Below are 16,130 nucleotides of genomic sequence, written 5' to 3'. Positions count from 1 at the left end.
TAGAGACAGGCTTTCAATTTTATGATCAGTGCGCTGGAAAATGGCTGCAGTTTGTGGATTATCATTTGGTACAACTTGTTTTCAAAGGAGGACACATGGAATTATTGATTTAGATGGTTGAATTTACAGAAAGGTAGGGCGATATTTTCTTGTCTCGTAAATTGATGAAAACAACAGTGCTTAGCCTACATCTCACCAGTGGAGGCTGCTGAGGGGAGGACTCATCATAGTAATGGCTGGAATGGCGCGAATGAAATGGCATGGAAACCATGTGTTTGATGTATTTGATACCATTCCACTTATTGCGCTCCAGCCATTACCACGAGCCCGTCACCCCCAATTAAGGTGCCACCAACCTCCTGTGCATCTCACAGTGCATAAAAGGTAATCTTGTGTGAGAGGCTACCTACACTGGTATAATCTTCACCGCAAATGTACTGCAAAATTCAGACATAAATACATCAGTGAATACATCAGCCTACACCATTTAGGAAATAGTTGTGACCAAGATATTCCTGATCGGGTTGAAGGTAATTTTTTTATGAATTAGATGAGCCTATCTTTGGTAGAGCGTGCGTGGCTCACCTCGCTCCCTCAGAGGCTCAGAAAGTTCAACAAACTGAGGTTTTTAGATTTTTCATGAATGCAACGCAAAGTAATATAACGTGTTACTTTCATGCAAAGTAATATTGTAAAGTAACAAGTTACTTTTGTTATATGTAACAAGTAATATGTAATATTACTTTTTCAAGTAACTAATTCTGCTGTAATGACACATGCATTACAGCAAGATACCTTTCCACCCAGTTACTTATCAAACATTAAACAGTCACTGGACTGGCATCTGCAGGGGTTGGAGGGCAGTATTCCTCATAAGTGTCGTCAACAGCTTGGAGAATGTGATGAACTGCACTCAGCAGCAGGATGTCAGTGTTGCAGCTCACAGACAGCTCACTGGAGTAGTTCTTCACTGGAAGCACATAGGACAGTGGCAAACCCACCACCTCTGCTGCCTTCTGCATCTGTGGCACAGCAGAACATAAGATAGAAGATAGATTGCAGATATAATGGTATTACAACACGTTAAACTACACCTAATCTTTTATAGTAGGCCTACCTTCTCCTGTAGGATCCGGCTGGAGTAGACAAACTTCACATCCTCTTGTACAGCATGACACACCTGGTCCACATGGGTCAACAGAACCACCTGGGGGATATCTGGATGGACAGGGTCATACAGATGTAGGATCTTAATTTGATCACTCTTTTGCTGCTGAGAATGCAAACCTGTAGTGTATTTGAGTTTTAAAAAGGGTTCTAAATTTGGTAATTTCCACTTTGAAATTTCAGACTTGATTTGCCCTAACAAAAAATGTATCAAGCCCTACAAAAATGTGCATGAATTATAATCCACATAATAATTTACATTTCCTGCTGTAGTAAACTGGCTCAAATTAAGATCCAACATGAATTGCAAAAATCTCTGAAGCTGGAGACTCTTATCTCCCTCAATAACTTTAAGCATCAGTTGTCAGAGCACCTTACCGATCACTGCACCTGTACACAGCCCATCCGAAATTAGCCCACCCAACTACCTCATCCCTATATTGTTATTTATTTTGCTCTTTTGCACCCCAGTATCTCTATTTGCACATAATCTCTTGCACATCTAGCATTCCAGTGTTAATACTATTGTAATTATTCTGCACTATAGCCTATTTATTGCCTTACCTCCATAACTTGCTACATTTGCACACACACTATATATATTTTCTGTTGTATTTCTGACTTTATGTTTTTTTTTACCCCATATGTAACTCTGTTGTTTTTATTGCACTACTTTGCTTTATCTTGGCCAGGTCGCAGTTGTAAATGAGAACCTGTTCTCAACTGGCTTACCTGGTTAAATAAAGGTGAAATAAAAAAAATATGTATACAGTAGTCAATGTGTGTGTGTGTGTCTGAATTCACCTAGGCCTGAGATTTCAGCTTGAAGTGTCCTCAATGTCCTTGTAAGGTCCTCACTGGTGGTCATAACTTGGCAGGCATTCAGAACGAACACCGCACAATGGATTTGGTCATTTACCGATGGATTAGGTCTGTAACCTGAAGTCTCAGCTTTGATGGGCACATCACTTTGAAACTATTGAGTAGGACAACATCATTGTGTTGCCATTAGAAGCAAACAGAACAAATTAATTAATATTGTTGCGATCCAGTAATGAGCCACGTTATAATTCCCACCAAGTGGGTTAACCCTATTGACACAATGCATAGGATGTTTGAACCTGGGTTCGTGGCCCTGTCCCTCTGTTAGCTACAATGTGTGTATGTTGGTTACAAAGTGAATCATATGCATAACATGTTAATAATATAACATGTTCAGTAAAATTTTACATGGAGGTTCCTTTGATCTTTATCCCAAGCAAGGGTAGGAATCATCATGAAGACATTGCTACTCACAGAAAGAAAACAAATGCCGCCTACCTTGTGTCCCTCTGGGGCGTGTCCCTTGATGACAGTCAGTGCGTCTGTGAGGGTCAGGCCAGTCGTCTCACCGTCACCCAGAGCCAACACATCACACAGGGTTAGAGCTGTGGGCTTCCCCCCTCTCTCTGACCGGATGTCATACGACTTCAGCTTGGTAGATAAAGAGAGGAGACAGTGTTTTGTTATCGAGTTTTGTTAGAGACAAACTCAGACAACGACCACCAAAAAGACAGACATACAGTATATCCATAGATGAAAGGGGAGTATCTTTAGTATATATCCCTTCCCTCGCACCCACCCACAGGGCAGGTCCTCACATTCAGGGACACATTGATATGGCGGTCCAAATGTTACTCCTTAGCTTTCTATCTCAGTCAAGGCATTATCAATCTTATATGCTAAAAACTCTTTGTTACAGACGCTATACCTTCTTGATGAAGCCCTTTGTTGCAGTGCCAATAAAAGGCAGGAGAAGGACTCTTCCGAACATCACAGATCTGACAGAGTTGATGAAGCTGGATTTTCCTGACCCAGGAGGACCCATCAGCAGAACCCTGACTCGATTCAGAGACTGGCAGGCCGGTTTGAAGGAGACCAGATTCTTCCTCAGTGACCCCCTCTCTCTGGTAAAATGAGATAGCACAGAAAGAGCCATAATATTACATCAGGCAGCCTGCAGACTGCTTTTAGGCCACCAATATTAAGCCACAGACTAGCCTCTACTGCTGTAGAACAGATTACTTTGTTATTGATAGATTCAGGAAATTCATTTCCAATGTGACCTACTTCTCAGTCCATGACAGCTCCCTCCAAGGGTTCAGCAGCACATCTCCAACACCTTGAACATAATAAGAACAAAAAATTACACTAGGCCTAGACTTCATTTTCAGAGAGTACATTTAATTAATCACATTGTATTGGGGCAGAATTACTTTGAATGCGATGCAACTCCACATCCATGAAGGGCACCTCCAACTCTTCACTCCAACCAGTGGGTGTGTAGGTATCATCTTCCTTCACATCAACACAAAGTGTTTTGTCCTTATTGTTGTAAATTTTTAGGCAATGCCCAAAGGCCAAGTTTTCATTATTATACTGATTATTAAAAATGATCGAATCGCGGTGCTTCACGACAGGAAAGACGTTTGCTTTTTGATGGTCTATTTCGAAGACAAATGCCCCTTTGTCCTCTTGGAAATAGGAATCAGGTCGTTCACTCAGATAGCCCCCCTTCATCATGCCTGATTCCAAATAAACGATTACAACGAATCTTCCCACTTTATCGAATTTAGAAATCAAATCAGACATCTTAAATCCATGGTGGCGCGCCGTGTAGAGCAGGTGAAGTCGGACAGGTTCGGGAAAAAACTTTAACAACTGTTTCTCTCTCCCCAAATCCAGTGCAGATACGGCCATGAAGAAATCAAGCGGAGATCACTAGCCTGCTACGAATGGAAACACAATATGTGCGCCTATTTCCAAAAGCAACCTAATGTCCGCACCGGAATCAATAATGTTCTGACTGTGGAATGGCCATATCCACATATGCCTAATTAACAGCCTATCGAAAGTGAAATGTTCCAGAAAAACGAAACTTATTGTAGACCAGCCCACTCACTGTCCACAAAAAAAGCTGCACGTAAAGGACCGGACATGATGGCATTGGGGCGGTGAGCAATGCGCAAACAGCTATTCTATTTTCCTGGTAGCCTAATCTTTTATGAGTAGTAACAAGTTTAGTTTCTCTGAAACACTCTAGGCCTACTATTGATATGGTGCGTGTTCGTAGGCTATCCACTAACACCACTCAGAAACTTGGAATTATTTCATTTGCATAGCAGTAGTAGATTTCGTGAAGTCTTGTGACATCAAATGTTTTAATGTCTTCAGTAGTACCTGCATTGAGCTTCGAGCAAGAGACGTATTTGTTGAAGCTCCTTCCTGAACCTGCCCAACTTCACCTGCTCAACAAGGGAAGCCACCATAGGTTCTACATGCATACGTTGAGATCTAAATTTGACAAAGAAGGAAGATTTGTTGTAATATTGTATTTCAAATCTGGGGATGTAATGAGTAAATCGTCTGAGATTTACTCATTTGCCTTCGAAATAAACCATCAAGAAGTAACACACTTCCCTGTTCTGGATGACTCTAAGGCGACACATTTTTCAATCTCTTGTTCTAATGGTTGCTTGAAGTTTGGGGAATGTCTAAAGTTGTACACCAAGAATAGAGAAATGTGCGTGAAATCGTTGGATATGATATATCACCAGAGTTGGCAGGGGCCGCAGTACCTGGATGTTGAGCTGTATCGAGTTGGAAGTAAATATATTTATTGTACTGTTAATTGTTCTGATTATGCACTATTCATTTTATATTCAAGGTGCTTGGAGGGAGCTGTCATGAACTGAGGAATAGGTCACATTGTGAATTAATTTACGGAATTCATCAGGAGTATCACACATTAACTTTCAGCAGTCTGCTTTTTGAAGGTTGTCTGATGCAGACCTGGGTTCAATTACTATTTAAGGTTTTTTCAATTACTTAAACATAGGCTACATTTCAAAGTACGTTTTAGGACAAATTTTATTCGGAAATACACTTGGAAAGTATTGTAATGTATTTGAAAATACTCATACATTGACAAGTGTATTTTCAAAGACACATTTGTAGTTGAACCCGGGTATGTTTGGTGGTAGGGGTATTTGAAATATATTTGGAAACAAGTAGACTATTTGAAAATAGATTCAAATAGTAATTATAGGAAATTATTTGCAAATACTTTCAAATACTACAAATAGAATTAGTTGATTCGACCAAATTATTTGCAAATACATAGACAATAAGTAATTAAAATACAAATACTTAAATAAGCATGTCTTTGAACTAGGGCTGTCCCCAAAAAATGATATCAAGATAATCGCAGGTTTTGCTGTGATTTAATCGTGATTAATGGTAAATACCGTATTTGCTCAAATTGATCTGTTATTTATACTGACATCTTGATGTTGTCTAAAGTAACATTTACCAAATTAGGTAAATTGAGAAAGCACACCCCCTTTAACCTCAATGTCAACTTGTTTTTACATGGCATTGTTGATTTGAGCTGTATAGATTATCTATTTTGGATGTTTAGAGTATTTCCAATGCTTTCAGACAATTAAGATTGCACTTAATTACAAAATGTTAACTTGAGTTATCTGATTAACTCTGACAGCACTTAATTGAACCCAGGTCTGGTCTGATGTAATAGTATGTCTATTTCTGTGCTATTCCATTTCACCAGAGGGAGAGGGTCACTGAGGAAGAATCTGGTCTCCTTCAAACCGGCCTGCCAGTCTCTGAACCGGGTCAGGGTTCTGCTGATGGGTCCTGCTGGGTCAGGAAAATCCAGCTTCATCAACTCTGTCAGATCTGTGATGTTCGGCAGAGTCCTTCTCCTGCCTTTTATTGGCACTGCAACAAAGGGCTTCATCAAGAAGGTATAGAGTAAAGAATCTGTAAGAAGGAGTATTTAGCATGATACATACAGTGCCTATTGAAGGTCTACACACCCCTTGCACAGTCTTCACATTTTACTGCCTTAAAATGTAATCTAAAAAGGGATCAAATCTTTTTTTCCCTGTTGATCTACACAACCTAGTCCACATTTTTATACTGAACTAAAATATAAAAAGTGTTTATCCCACGTTTCATTAGCTGAAATAAAATATCTCAGAAATGTTCCATACGCACAAAAAGCTGATATCTCTCAAATTTTGTGTACACATTTGTTTACATCCCTGTCAGCGAGCATTTCTCCTTTGCCAAGAAAATCCATCCACCTGAAAGATGTGGCATATCAAGAAGCTGATTAAACAGCATGATCATTAAACAGGTGCAACTTGTGCTTGGGACAATAAAAGGCCACTCTAAAATGTGCAGTTTTGTCCCACAACACAATGCCACAGATGTCTCAAGTTTTGAGGGAGCATGCAATTGGAATGCTGACTGCATGAATGTCCACCAGAGCTGTTGGCAAATAATGTAATGTTCATTTCTCTACCATAAACCGCCTCAATCGTTGTTTTAGAGAATTTGGTATTATGTCCAACCGGCCTCACAACCGCCGACCACTTATAACCACGCCAGCCCAGGACCTCCACATCTGGCTTGTTCACCTGCGGGATGGTCTGAGACCAGCCTCCCAGATAGTTGATGAAACTGAGGAGTATTTCTGTCTGTAATAAAGCCCTTTTGTGGGGAAAAACGGATTCTGACTGGCTGGGCCTGGCTCCCCAGTGGGCGTGCCTGGCTCCCCAGGGGGTGTGCCTGGCCCCCAAGTGGGTGGGCCTATGCCCTCCCAGGCCCACCCATGGCTGCGCCCCTGCCCATTCATGTGAAATCCATAGATTAGGGCCTAATTTCATTTATTTCAATTGACTGATTTCCTTATATGAACTGTAACTCACTAAAATCGTTAATTGTTTCATGTTACGTTTATATTTTTGTTCATTATAATTTCCCAAATTACTAAGAAATACAAAATGAGGATACATTGATTGCTTATGTCTTCACACCCCAGAGTTAATACTTGGTGGAAGCACCTTTGGCAGCCTTTACATCTGTGAATCATTACATCAACCTTGTAGTGGCATCATGTTATGGATATGCTTGTCATCTGCAGGGACTGGGGAGTTTGTCAGAATCAAAAGAAATATGAAAGAATCAAAGCCCAGGCAAAAAGTTCAAGGAACACCTGCCATTGTTTTCTGAAAACCTAACCCTGGGATAGTTTTATTTTCAGCGAGACACATATTGTTATGCCAAAGACAAACCAGAATGGCTTTCCAAGAGGTGGTGAGTGTTCCTGAGTGGTCTAGTCTCAGTCCTGACTTAAATTTGCTTGACAATCAGAGACAAAGTTTGCATATTGCTGTCCATCAATGATTCCCAACCAAATTCACTGAGCTTGAGCAATTTTGACAAAAACAATGGACATACAGTGCCTTCAGAAAGTATTCATACCCCTTGACTTATTCCATATTTTGTTGTGTTACAGCCTAAATTTAAAATTGATTAACTGTATTTCTTTCTCCCCCACCTACACACACATTGAAAACATGTTTTTAGACATTTTTGCTAATTTATTGAAAATGAAATTCAGAAATATTAAATTTACATAAGTATTCAGACCCATTACTCAGTACTTTGTTGAAGCACCTTTGGCAGCGATTACAGCCTCGAGTCTTCTTGGGTATGACGCTGCAAGCTTGGCACACCTGTATTTGGGGAGCTTCTCCCATTCTTCTCTGCAGATCCTCTCAAGCTCTGTCAGGTTGGATGGGGAGCGTCACTGCACAGCTATTTTCAGGTCTCCAGAGATGTTCGATCGGGTTCAAGTCCGGCTCTGGCTGGGCCTCAAGGACATTCAGAGACTTGTCCCAAAGTTACTCCTGCGTTGTCTTGGCTGTGTGCTTAGGGCCGTTGTCCTGTTGGAAGGTGAACCTTCACCCCAGTCAGGTCATGAGTGCTCTGGAGCAGGTTTTCATCAAGTAGCTCTCTGTACTTTGCTCCGTTCATCTTTCCCTCGATCCTGACTAGTCTCCCAGTCCCTGCCACTGAAAAACATCCCCACAGCATGATGCTGCCACCACCATGCTTCAGGGATGGTGCCTGGTTTCCTCTAGACGTGAAGCTTGGCATTCAGACCAAAGAGTTCAATCTTGGTTTCATCAGACCAGAGAATCTTGTCTCTCATTGTCTGAGAGTCCTTTAGGTGGCTTTTGGCAAACTCCAAGAGGGCTGTCATGTGCCTTTTTACTGAGGAGTGGCTTCCGTCTGGCCTCTCTACCATAAAGGCCTGATTGGTGGAGTGCTGCAGAGATGGTTGTCCTTCTGGAAGGTTCTCCCATCTCCACAGAGGAACTCTGGAGCTCTGTCAGAGTGACCATTGGGTTCTTGGTTACCGCTCTGACCAAGGCCCTTCTCCCCTGATTGCTCAGTTTGGCCAGGCGGCCAGCTCTAGGAAGAGTCTTGGTGGTTCTAAACTTCTTCCATTTAAGAATGATGGAGGCCACTGTGTTCTTGGGGACCTTCAATGCTGCAGACATTTTTTGGTACCTTTCCCCAGATCTGTGCCCCGACACAATCCTGTCTCTGCGCTCTACGGACAATTCCTTCGACCTCATGGCTTGGTTTTTGCACTGACATGCACTGTCAACTGTGAGACCTTATATAGACAGGTGTGCCTTTCCAAATCATGTCCAATCAATTGAATTTACCACAGGTGGACTCCAATCAAGTTGGAGAAACATCTCAAGGATTATCAATGGAAACAGGATTCACCTGAGCTCAATTTCGATTCTCATAGCAAAAGGTCTGAATAGTTATGTAATGTTTTATTATGTTTTTATACATTTGCAAAAAATTCTAAAAACGTATTTTTGCTTTGTCATTATGAGGTATTGTGTATAGATTGATGAGGATATATATATTTTTTAAATCCATTTTAGAATAAGGCTGTAACGTAACAAAATGTGGAAAAAGTCAAGGGGTCTGAATACTTTCCGAATGCACTGTAAGTATTCACATCCCTGAGTCAATATATGTTAGAATCCCCTTTGGCAGCGATTACAGCTGTGAGTCTTGCTGGGTAAGTCTCTAAGAACTTTGCACACCTGGATTGTACAATATTTGCACATTATTCTTAAAATTCTTCAAACTCTGTCAAGTTGGTTGTTGATCATTGCTAGACAGCCATTTTCAAGTCATAGATTATCAAGCCGATTTAAGTCAAAACTGTAACTAGGCGACTCAGGAACATTCAATGTCGTCTTGGTAAGCAACTCCAATGGATATTTGGCCTTGTGTTTAGGTGAATTTGTCTCCCAGTGTCTGTTGGAAAGCAGACTAAGCTAGGTTTTCTTCTAGGATGTTGCCTGTGCTTTATTCTGTTTCTTTTTACTGACTAGTCCTTGCCAATGACAAGCAGACCCATAACATGATGCAGCCACCACCATGCTTGAAAATATGAAGACTGGTACTCCGTGATGTGTTGTGTTGTATTTGCAATAAAGGACATAATGTTAATTTCTTTGGCACATTTTTTGCAGTTTTACTTTAGTGCCTTATTGCAAACAGGATGCATATTTTCCCTTCTTTTCACTCTGTCATTTAAGTTAGTACTGTGGAGTAACTACAATGTTTTTGATCCATCCTCAGTTTTTTCCTATCACAGCCATTCAACTCTAACTGTTTTAAAGTCACCACTGGCCTCATGAGCGGTTTCCTTCCTCTCCAGCAACTGAGTTAGGAAGGACACCTGTATCTGTGCAATTAATAACTTCACCATACTCAAAGGGATATTCAATGTCTGCTTTTTACATTTTTACCCATCTACCAATAGGTGCACTTTTTTGTGAAGCATTGGAATTCACTGCCCGACTGAGGGACCTTACAATTATCTGTATGTGTGGGGTACAGAGATGAGGTAGTCATTAAAAAAGTATGTTAAACACTATTATTGCACACAGAGTGAGTCCATGCAACATGTTACTTGTTAAGCACATTTTTATTCCTGAACTTATTTAGGCTTGCATTACAAAGGGGTTACATACTTATTGATTGAAGACATTTCAGCTTTTCATTTTTAATGAATTAGTAAACATTTCTAAAAACATAATTCCACTTTTACATTACGGGGGATTGTGTGTGTAAATTCAGGCTGTAACACAACAAAATGTGGGGAAAAGTCAAGGGGTGTGAATACGTTCTGAAGGCACTGTATGTTGCCCTAAGAGTTGTGCAAAGTTGTTAGAATATTATTCAAAATGATTTACAGCTGTAATGGCTGCCAAATGTGCTCCCACCAAGTATTAACTCTAAGGTGTGAAGACACAATTGAGACAACTTCATTCTTTTATTTTGAATTAATTTTGAAAAATGTCTAACTTTCACTTTGAAAATATGGTATAGGTTGTGTACATCTGTAGGGGAAAAAATCTAATTGAATCCCTTTAATATTACATTTTAAGGCAGCAAAATGTGAAGACTGTGCAAGGGGTGTGTAGACTTTCACTAGCAACGTTAAGATACTGTAGATAATGCCTTGACTGAGATAGAAATCCAAGGAGTATAATTTGTAACAGACAGAGACATTCTTGATGCTTGGGAACATCTGGACTGCCATATCAATGTGTTTATGAGTGTGAGGACTCGACCTGAGGGTGGGTGGTGGGAGGGAATGGGTGTTCTGTATGTCTGTCTCTTTAGCAGTCGTCTGAGTTTGTCTAAATAATTTACTCGCAAAACACTGTCTCCTCTCTCTTATCTACCAGCTGAAGTCGTATGACATCCGGTCAGAGAGAGGGGCAGTGGCGGCTCCTGAAAAAATTCTCAGGGGGGGCAATTTTTCTGATGATTTAGGTGACCTACACACATTTTAAAAAAGATATGTCCAGCAACAACATGAAGACAGGGGCAGCATATAAGTCAATACCAGAAGCATTTATTGACTGATCTGGGGAGATGGATTCCAGTTTCTGTGACAGATTATAAATAATCTCTGATGCCTTTGTTATATTAGCTTTTGGTTGAATGTACACAACGGTAACAAACAATTGGGGGAACTCACGGGGCAGATAGTAAGGTCGCAGTGACACAGAAAGCAGTTCAATGTCGGGGGTACAGAGTCGCTCTCTTACCAGGATCGATTTTCCCTGTGACTGTCAGATCGCGGTCCGCTCTGACCAGGGTGAAGCCGGCCGGCTCCACTTCTCTGTCCGGGACTCTGTCATCCAGCCAAGTCTCAGTAAATGCCAGCAAACAGGCCTCCCGATATTCGTGTTGGAAGCGCAGATTCGCTGACAACTCATCCGCTTTCCCCCTCAGTGACTGGGCATTAATCAGCAAGGTGGTGGGTAAGGGAAGTTTGTTCTGCTGTATTGGATTCCGCTGCCAGCAGCGTTTTCATTATTTAGTCCGTTCGTAGCGGGTATGTACACGATCAACAAGATCAGTCCAAAACCCACCACTGGAAATCCATGGTTGGCAGAATGTTTGTAAACTAAGTGTACAAATTAAAAACATAAAATAACGCCACTAAGTGTACAAATTAAAAACATAAGATAACGCCACACTGCAGGTCGCAACAGAGACGCTGCTACCCGCTATTTTCTTAGTTACGTTCATGGTTACGTTACGTATGACGAAAGCGCGTAAGTGCAAGCCCTCAGAAACCCATAGAGATTGTATTGAAAGCTCTGAAATTTGAAAAAAATAGATTTTACATGGGAGTCTATGACAGACTTCTGGGCGATTTTCAACCTGACTGAAATCGCCCCAAAAGGGGGGGGGGCCATTTGAAGCACGACTTTAGCCTGATTGGACATTTAGTGGCAGTCAGATCAGATTAGAACACTGATAACTACTGTTGCCGTGATATAATTGATTAGAAAAAAAATCCCTTCCTTTTCCCGTTTGGCAGTGCGTCGCCCATATCGCCCTATTGAACACACCGCCCCTGGAGAGGGGGGAAGCCCAAAGCTCTGACCCTGTGTGATGTGTTGGCTCTGGGGGACGGTGAGACGACTGGCCTGACTCTCACAGACTTACTGGCTGTTATCAAGGGACACACCCCCGAGGGACATGATGTATAGTATTACCTTTTCAAGATGTTCAAACCCCTCAGTCTTACTGAGGATAAATATCAGAAGAGATGGGCCTATATTGCTTGCTATGCTCTTGTCCACATTTGACACATGCAAACTTGTTGGCCTACTTTTTTTTATTTATTTTATTGTTATAACCAACTTTGAGATATATATATATATATATATATATACACAGTGAGGGAAAAAAGTATTTGATCCCCTGCTGATTTTGTACGTTTTCCCACTGACAAAGAAATTATCAGTCTATAATTTTAATGGTAGGTTTATTTCAACAGTGAGAGACAGAATAACAACAACAAAAATCCAGAAAAACGCATGTCAAAAATGTTATAAATTGACATGCTGCAAAATTTGACCCCTCTGCAAAACATGACTTAGTACTTGGTGGCAAAACCCTTGTTGGCAATCACAGAGGTCAGACGTTTCTTGTAGTTGGCCACCAGGTTTGCACACATCTCAGGAGGGATTTTGTTCCACTCCTCTTTGCAGATCTTCTCCAAGTCATTAAGGTTTCGAGGCTGACGTTTGGCAACTCGAACCTTCAGCTCCCTCCACATATTTTCTATGGGATTAAGGTCTGGAGACTGGCTAGGCCACTCCAGGACCTTAATGTGCTTCTTCTTGAGCCACTCCTTTGTTGCCTTGGCTGTGTTTTTTGGGTCATTGTCATGCTGGAATACCCATCCACGACCCATTTTCAATGCCCTGGCTGAGGGAAGGAGGTTCTCACCCAAGATTTGACGGTACATGGCCCCGTCCATCGTCCCTTTGATGCGGTGAAGTTGTCCTGTCCCTTTAGCAGAAAAACACCCCCAAAGCATAATGTTTCCACCTCCATGTTTGACTGTGGGGATGGTGTTCTTGGGGTCATAGGCAGCATTCCTCCTCCTCCAAACACGGCGAGTTGTCATTGGCAAACTTCAGACGGGCCTGTATATGTGCTTTCTTGAGCAGGGGGACCTTGCGGGCGCTGCAGGATTTCAGTCCTACACGGCGTAGTATGTTACCAATTGTTTTCTTGGTGACTATGGTCCCAGCTGCCTTGAGATCATTGACAAGATCCTCCAGTGTAGTTCTGGGCTGATTCCTCACCGTTCTCATGATCATTGCAACTCCACGAGGTGAGATCTTGCATGGAGCCCCAGGCCAAGGGAGATTGACAGTTATTTTGTGTTTCTTCCATTTGCGAATAATCGCACCAACTGTTGTCACCTTCTCACCAAGCTGCTTGGCGATGGTTTTGTAGCCCATTCCAGCCTTGTGTAGGTCTACAATCTTGTCCCTGACATCCTTGGAGAGCTCTTTGGTCTTGGCCATGGTGGAGAGTTTGGAATCTGATTGATTGATTGCTTCTGTGGACAGGTGTCTTTTATACAGGTAACAAACTGAGATTAGGAGCACTCCCTTTAAGAGTGTGCTCCTAATCTCAGCTCGTTACCTGTATAAAAGACACCTGTGAGAATGAAATCTTTCTGATTGAGAGGGGGTTAAATACTTATTTCCCTCATTAATAGGCAAATACATTTATAACATTTTTGACATGCGTTTTTCTGGATTTTTTTTGTTGTCATTCTGTCTCTCACTGTTCAAATAAACCTACCATTAAAATGATAGACTGATCATTTCTTTGTCAGAGGGCAAACGTACAAAATCAGCAGGGGATCAAATACTTTTTTCCCTCACTGTATATATACTAATGTACAGTATCTGTTTTGTTTGCTTCTCATCAATAAAATGATTCCCCAACACAATAGTTTCAAAGTTATGCGCCCATCAAAGCTAACGCTTTGAACACACCGACTGTGTCATTGCGTTTTGGTACACCAGAAGTACATTAATTTCCAATGGAACGCTGCGTTTGCCTTGCAGCATTGCATTGCAGAGGCAGTTGCAGTGCATTCTGTGTGGTGCGTACTTTGGATTTATCGAATGTATTTGTCAAACTGTATGCTTAAACGGGTTGACAGAAATGGTAGCAGAAGGTGAATGTTGAACTTTTGTTGCACACATATCTAGATGATGCTGCATACTATTTTGCGCAACGACTCAGTCGGCTTGTTCAAAGCGTGAGACCAGGTTACAGACCTGATCCATCGATAAATGACCAAATCCATTGTGCGATGTTCGTTCTGAATGCCTGCCAAGTCATGTCCACCAGTGAGGACCTTACAGAGACACTGAGGACACTTCAAGCTGAGATCGCATATCTGGGTGAGCTCATCCCAAAACTTCAGAGAGCAATTTTGATATCAGTTGATCATAGATATACCTAACTGATTTCTCTCTCTCTCTCTCACACTCCCTCACACACACACACGACACCATCCTCTCCAGACATCCCCCAGGATGTTCTGTTGACCCATGTGGACAAGGTGTGTCATGCCGTCCAAGAGGATGTGACGTTTGTCTACTCTATAAGGATCCTACAGGAGAAGGTAGGTTAAATAATTCAAATGTTTTAATCAATTTAGATTCACTCTATAATATGATGAAACAGTATTTTTAAAGTTTTATTTGCAATCTATTTTCTATCTATCATATGTTCTGCTATGCCACAGTTGCAGAAGGCAGCAGAGGTGGTGGTTTTGCCAGTGTCCTATGTGCTTCCAGTAAAGAACCTCCACATTTGCAGAATTCCACCATAAGCCCAGTAACCTTTTAATATTTGACGAATAACCATTGGTGAGAAATCATTTGCAGTTTTTTTTATTGTGATAGGATAATGTTTTTTGTTTTCTTTTGGGTGTTTAATTTTGTTCCAGATGTTGGAACCTACGTGTTGTATGCTATTAGGCTTAAAAATAACAAATTAATTCAAGTGAGACAAAGTATTACATTTTAGTAATTTAGCAGACGCTCTTATCCAGAGCGACTTACAGTTAGTGAGTGCATACATTTTCATACTGCCCCCCCGTGCGAATCGAACCCACAACCCTGGCGTTGCAAGCGCCATGCTCTACCAACTGAGCTACACGGTGGGATGAATTTGTTTTTGTACAATAAACCAATGAGAAGATGACAATGTCTGTTTTTTATGTTGGCCTATTGTATACTTTGAAACAGTGGCGTGTATTCATGGATGCCAGGGGTTCTCTAGAAAATGTACAAAAAAACATACACAATTATTTATCTTTCGTCTCTGTGTTTCATAATTTTCCTTCAATTCGCAAGAGGCTGAATGTATCTCACCGGAGAAAGAATCAGAGCGATGAATCTGTCTGATGCTGTTTGGTCAAAAAGAGTATGATAATGTTGCCGCCAGTAGCATTAAATGCAAGGGAATCCAGCGAAAATGTGTCCTCCCTTTATATATTTTTATACAATAATAGCCTATCAGCGTTGAGCTAAACTGAGTGAGCTCAACTGTGAATGGTTCTGGCACACCAAAAAAAAGTGTCAAGGGAAGCCAGTTTGGATTTGGCTTCACACCAATCACATCACATCACATCAAGCCAAACGTCATTGACAGAACTTGAATTGTTGCAACTTGTTGTGCTGTTGTCCTCCGGTGGCTAGGTAGCTAGCTAAAATTGGCCCTTTCCTAAATTAGCCATGGACGGAGATAGGGATTTGGACTTGTGGTTTTACTTAATTCTAAGTACTGGCCAATGATTATAACGGCGATTCTGATCCAACCAGAAATTCATATACAGTGGGGAGAACAAGTATTTGATACACTGCCGATTTTGCAGGTTTTCCTACTTACAAAGCATGTAGAGGTCTGTAATTTTTATCATAGGTACACTTCAACTCTGAGAGACGGAATCTAAAACAAAAATCCAGAAAATCACATTGTATGATTTTTAAGTAATTAATATGCATTTTATTGCATGACATAAGTATTTGATCACCTACCAACCAGAAAGAATTCCGGCTCTCACAGACCTGTTAGTTTTTCTTTAAGAAGCCCTCCTGTTCTCCACTCATTACCTGTATTAACTGCACCTGTTTGAACTCATTACCTGTATAAAAGACACCTGTCCACAC

The 16,130-nt window shown here is 41.2% G+C and overlaps 2 protein-coding genes across 2 annotated transcripts; one reads left to right on the top strand and one right to left on the bottom strand.

The window, feature by feature from the left end:
- On the bottom strand, positions 1-4,131 carry LOC311106694 (interferon-induced protein 44-like). The gene is made up of 7 exons (XM_084149089.1): positions 3,423-4,131; positions 3,277-3,328; positions 2,918-3,113; positions 2,488-2,640; positions 1,972-2,143; positions 1,118-1,218; positions 1-1,022 (listed from the first exon to the last, which is right to left on the bottom strand). The coding sequence occupies exons 1-7, from the start codon at positions 3,904-3,906 to the stop codon at positions 822-824; spliced, it is 1,359 nt and encodes a 452-aa protein (XP_084005215.1). The 5' UTR covers positions 3,907-4,131; the 3' UTR covers positions 1-821.
- A 15-nt stretch (positions 4,132-4,146) lies between these two features.
- Positions 4,147-15,152, top strand: LOC311106785 (interferon-induced protein 44-like; the record flags this gene model as incomplete). Its single annotated transcript, XM_084149171.1, has 7 exons — positions 4,147-4,160; positions 5,777-5,972; positions 10,809-10,844; positions 12,009-12,127; positions 14,302-14,354; positions 14,478-14,578; positions 14,702-15,152. 7 exons carry the CDS (start codon positions 4,147-4,149, stop codon positions 14,786-14,788), a joined length of 606 nt encoding a protein of 201 aa, XP_084005297.1. The 3' UTR covers positions 14,789-15,152.
- Positions 15,153-16,130: the final 978 nt, after the last annotated feature.

The sequence above is a fragment of the Coregonus lavaretus genome (genome assembly GCF_964263955.1).
Source record: "Coregonus lavaretus genome assembly, chromosome: 31".
NCBI classification, from domain to species: Eukaryota; Metazoa; Chordata; class Actinopteri; order Salmoniformes; family Salmonidae; genus Coregonus; species Coregonus lavaretus.
The sequence above is the reverse complement of the archived record's forward strand: the minus strand, read 5'-3'. Positions and strand labels throughout refer to the sequence as shown.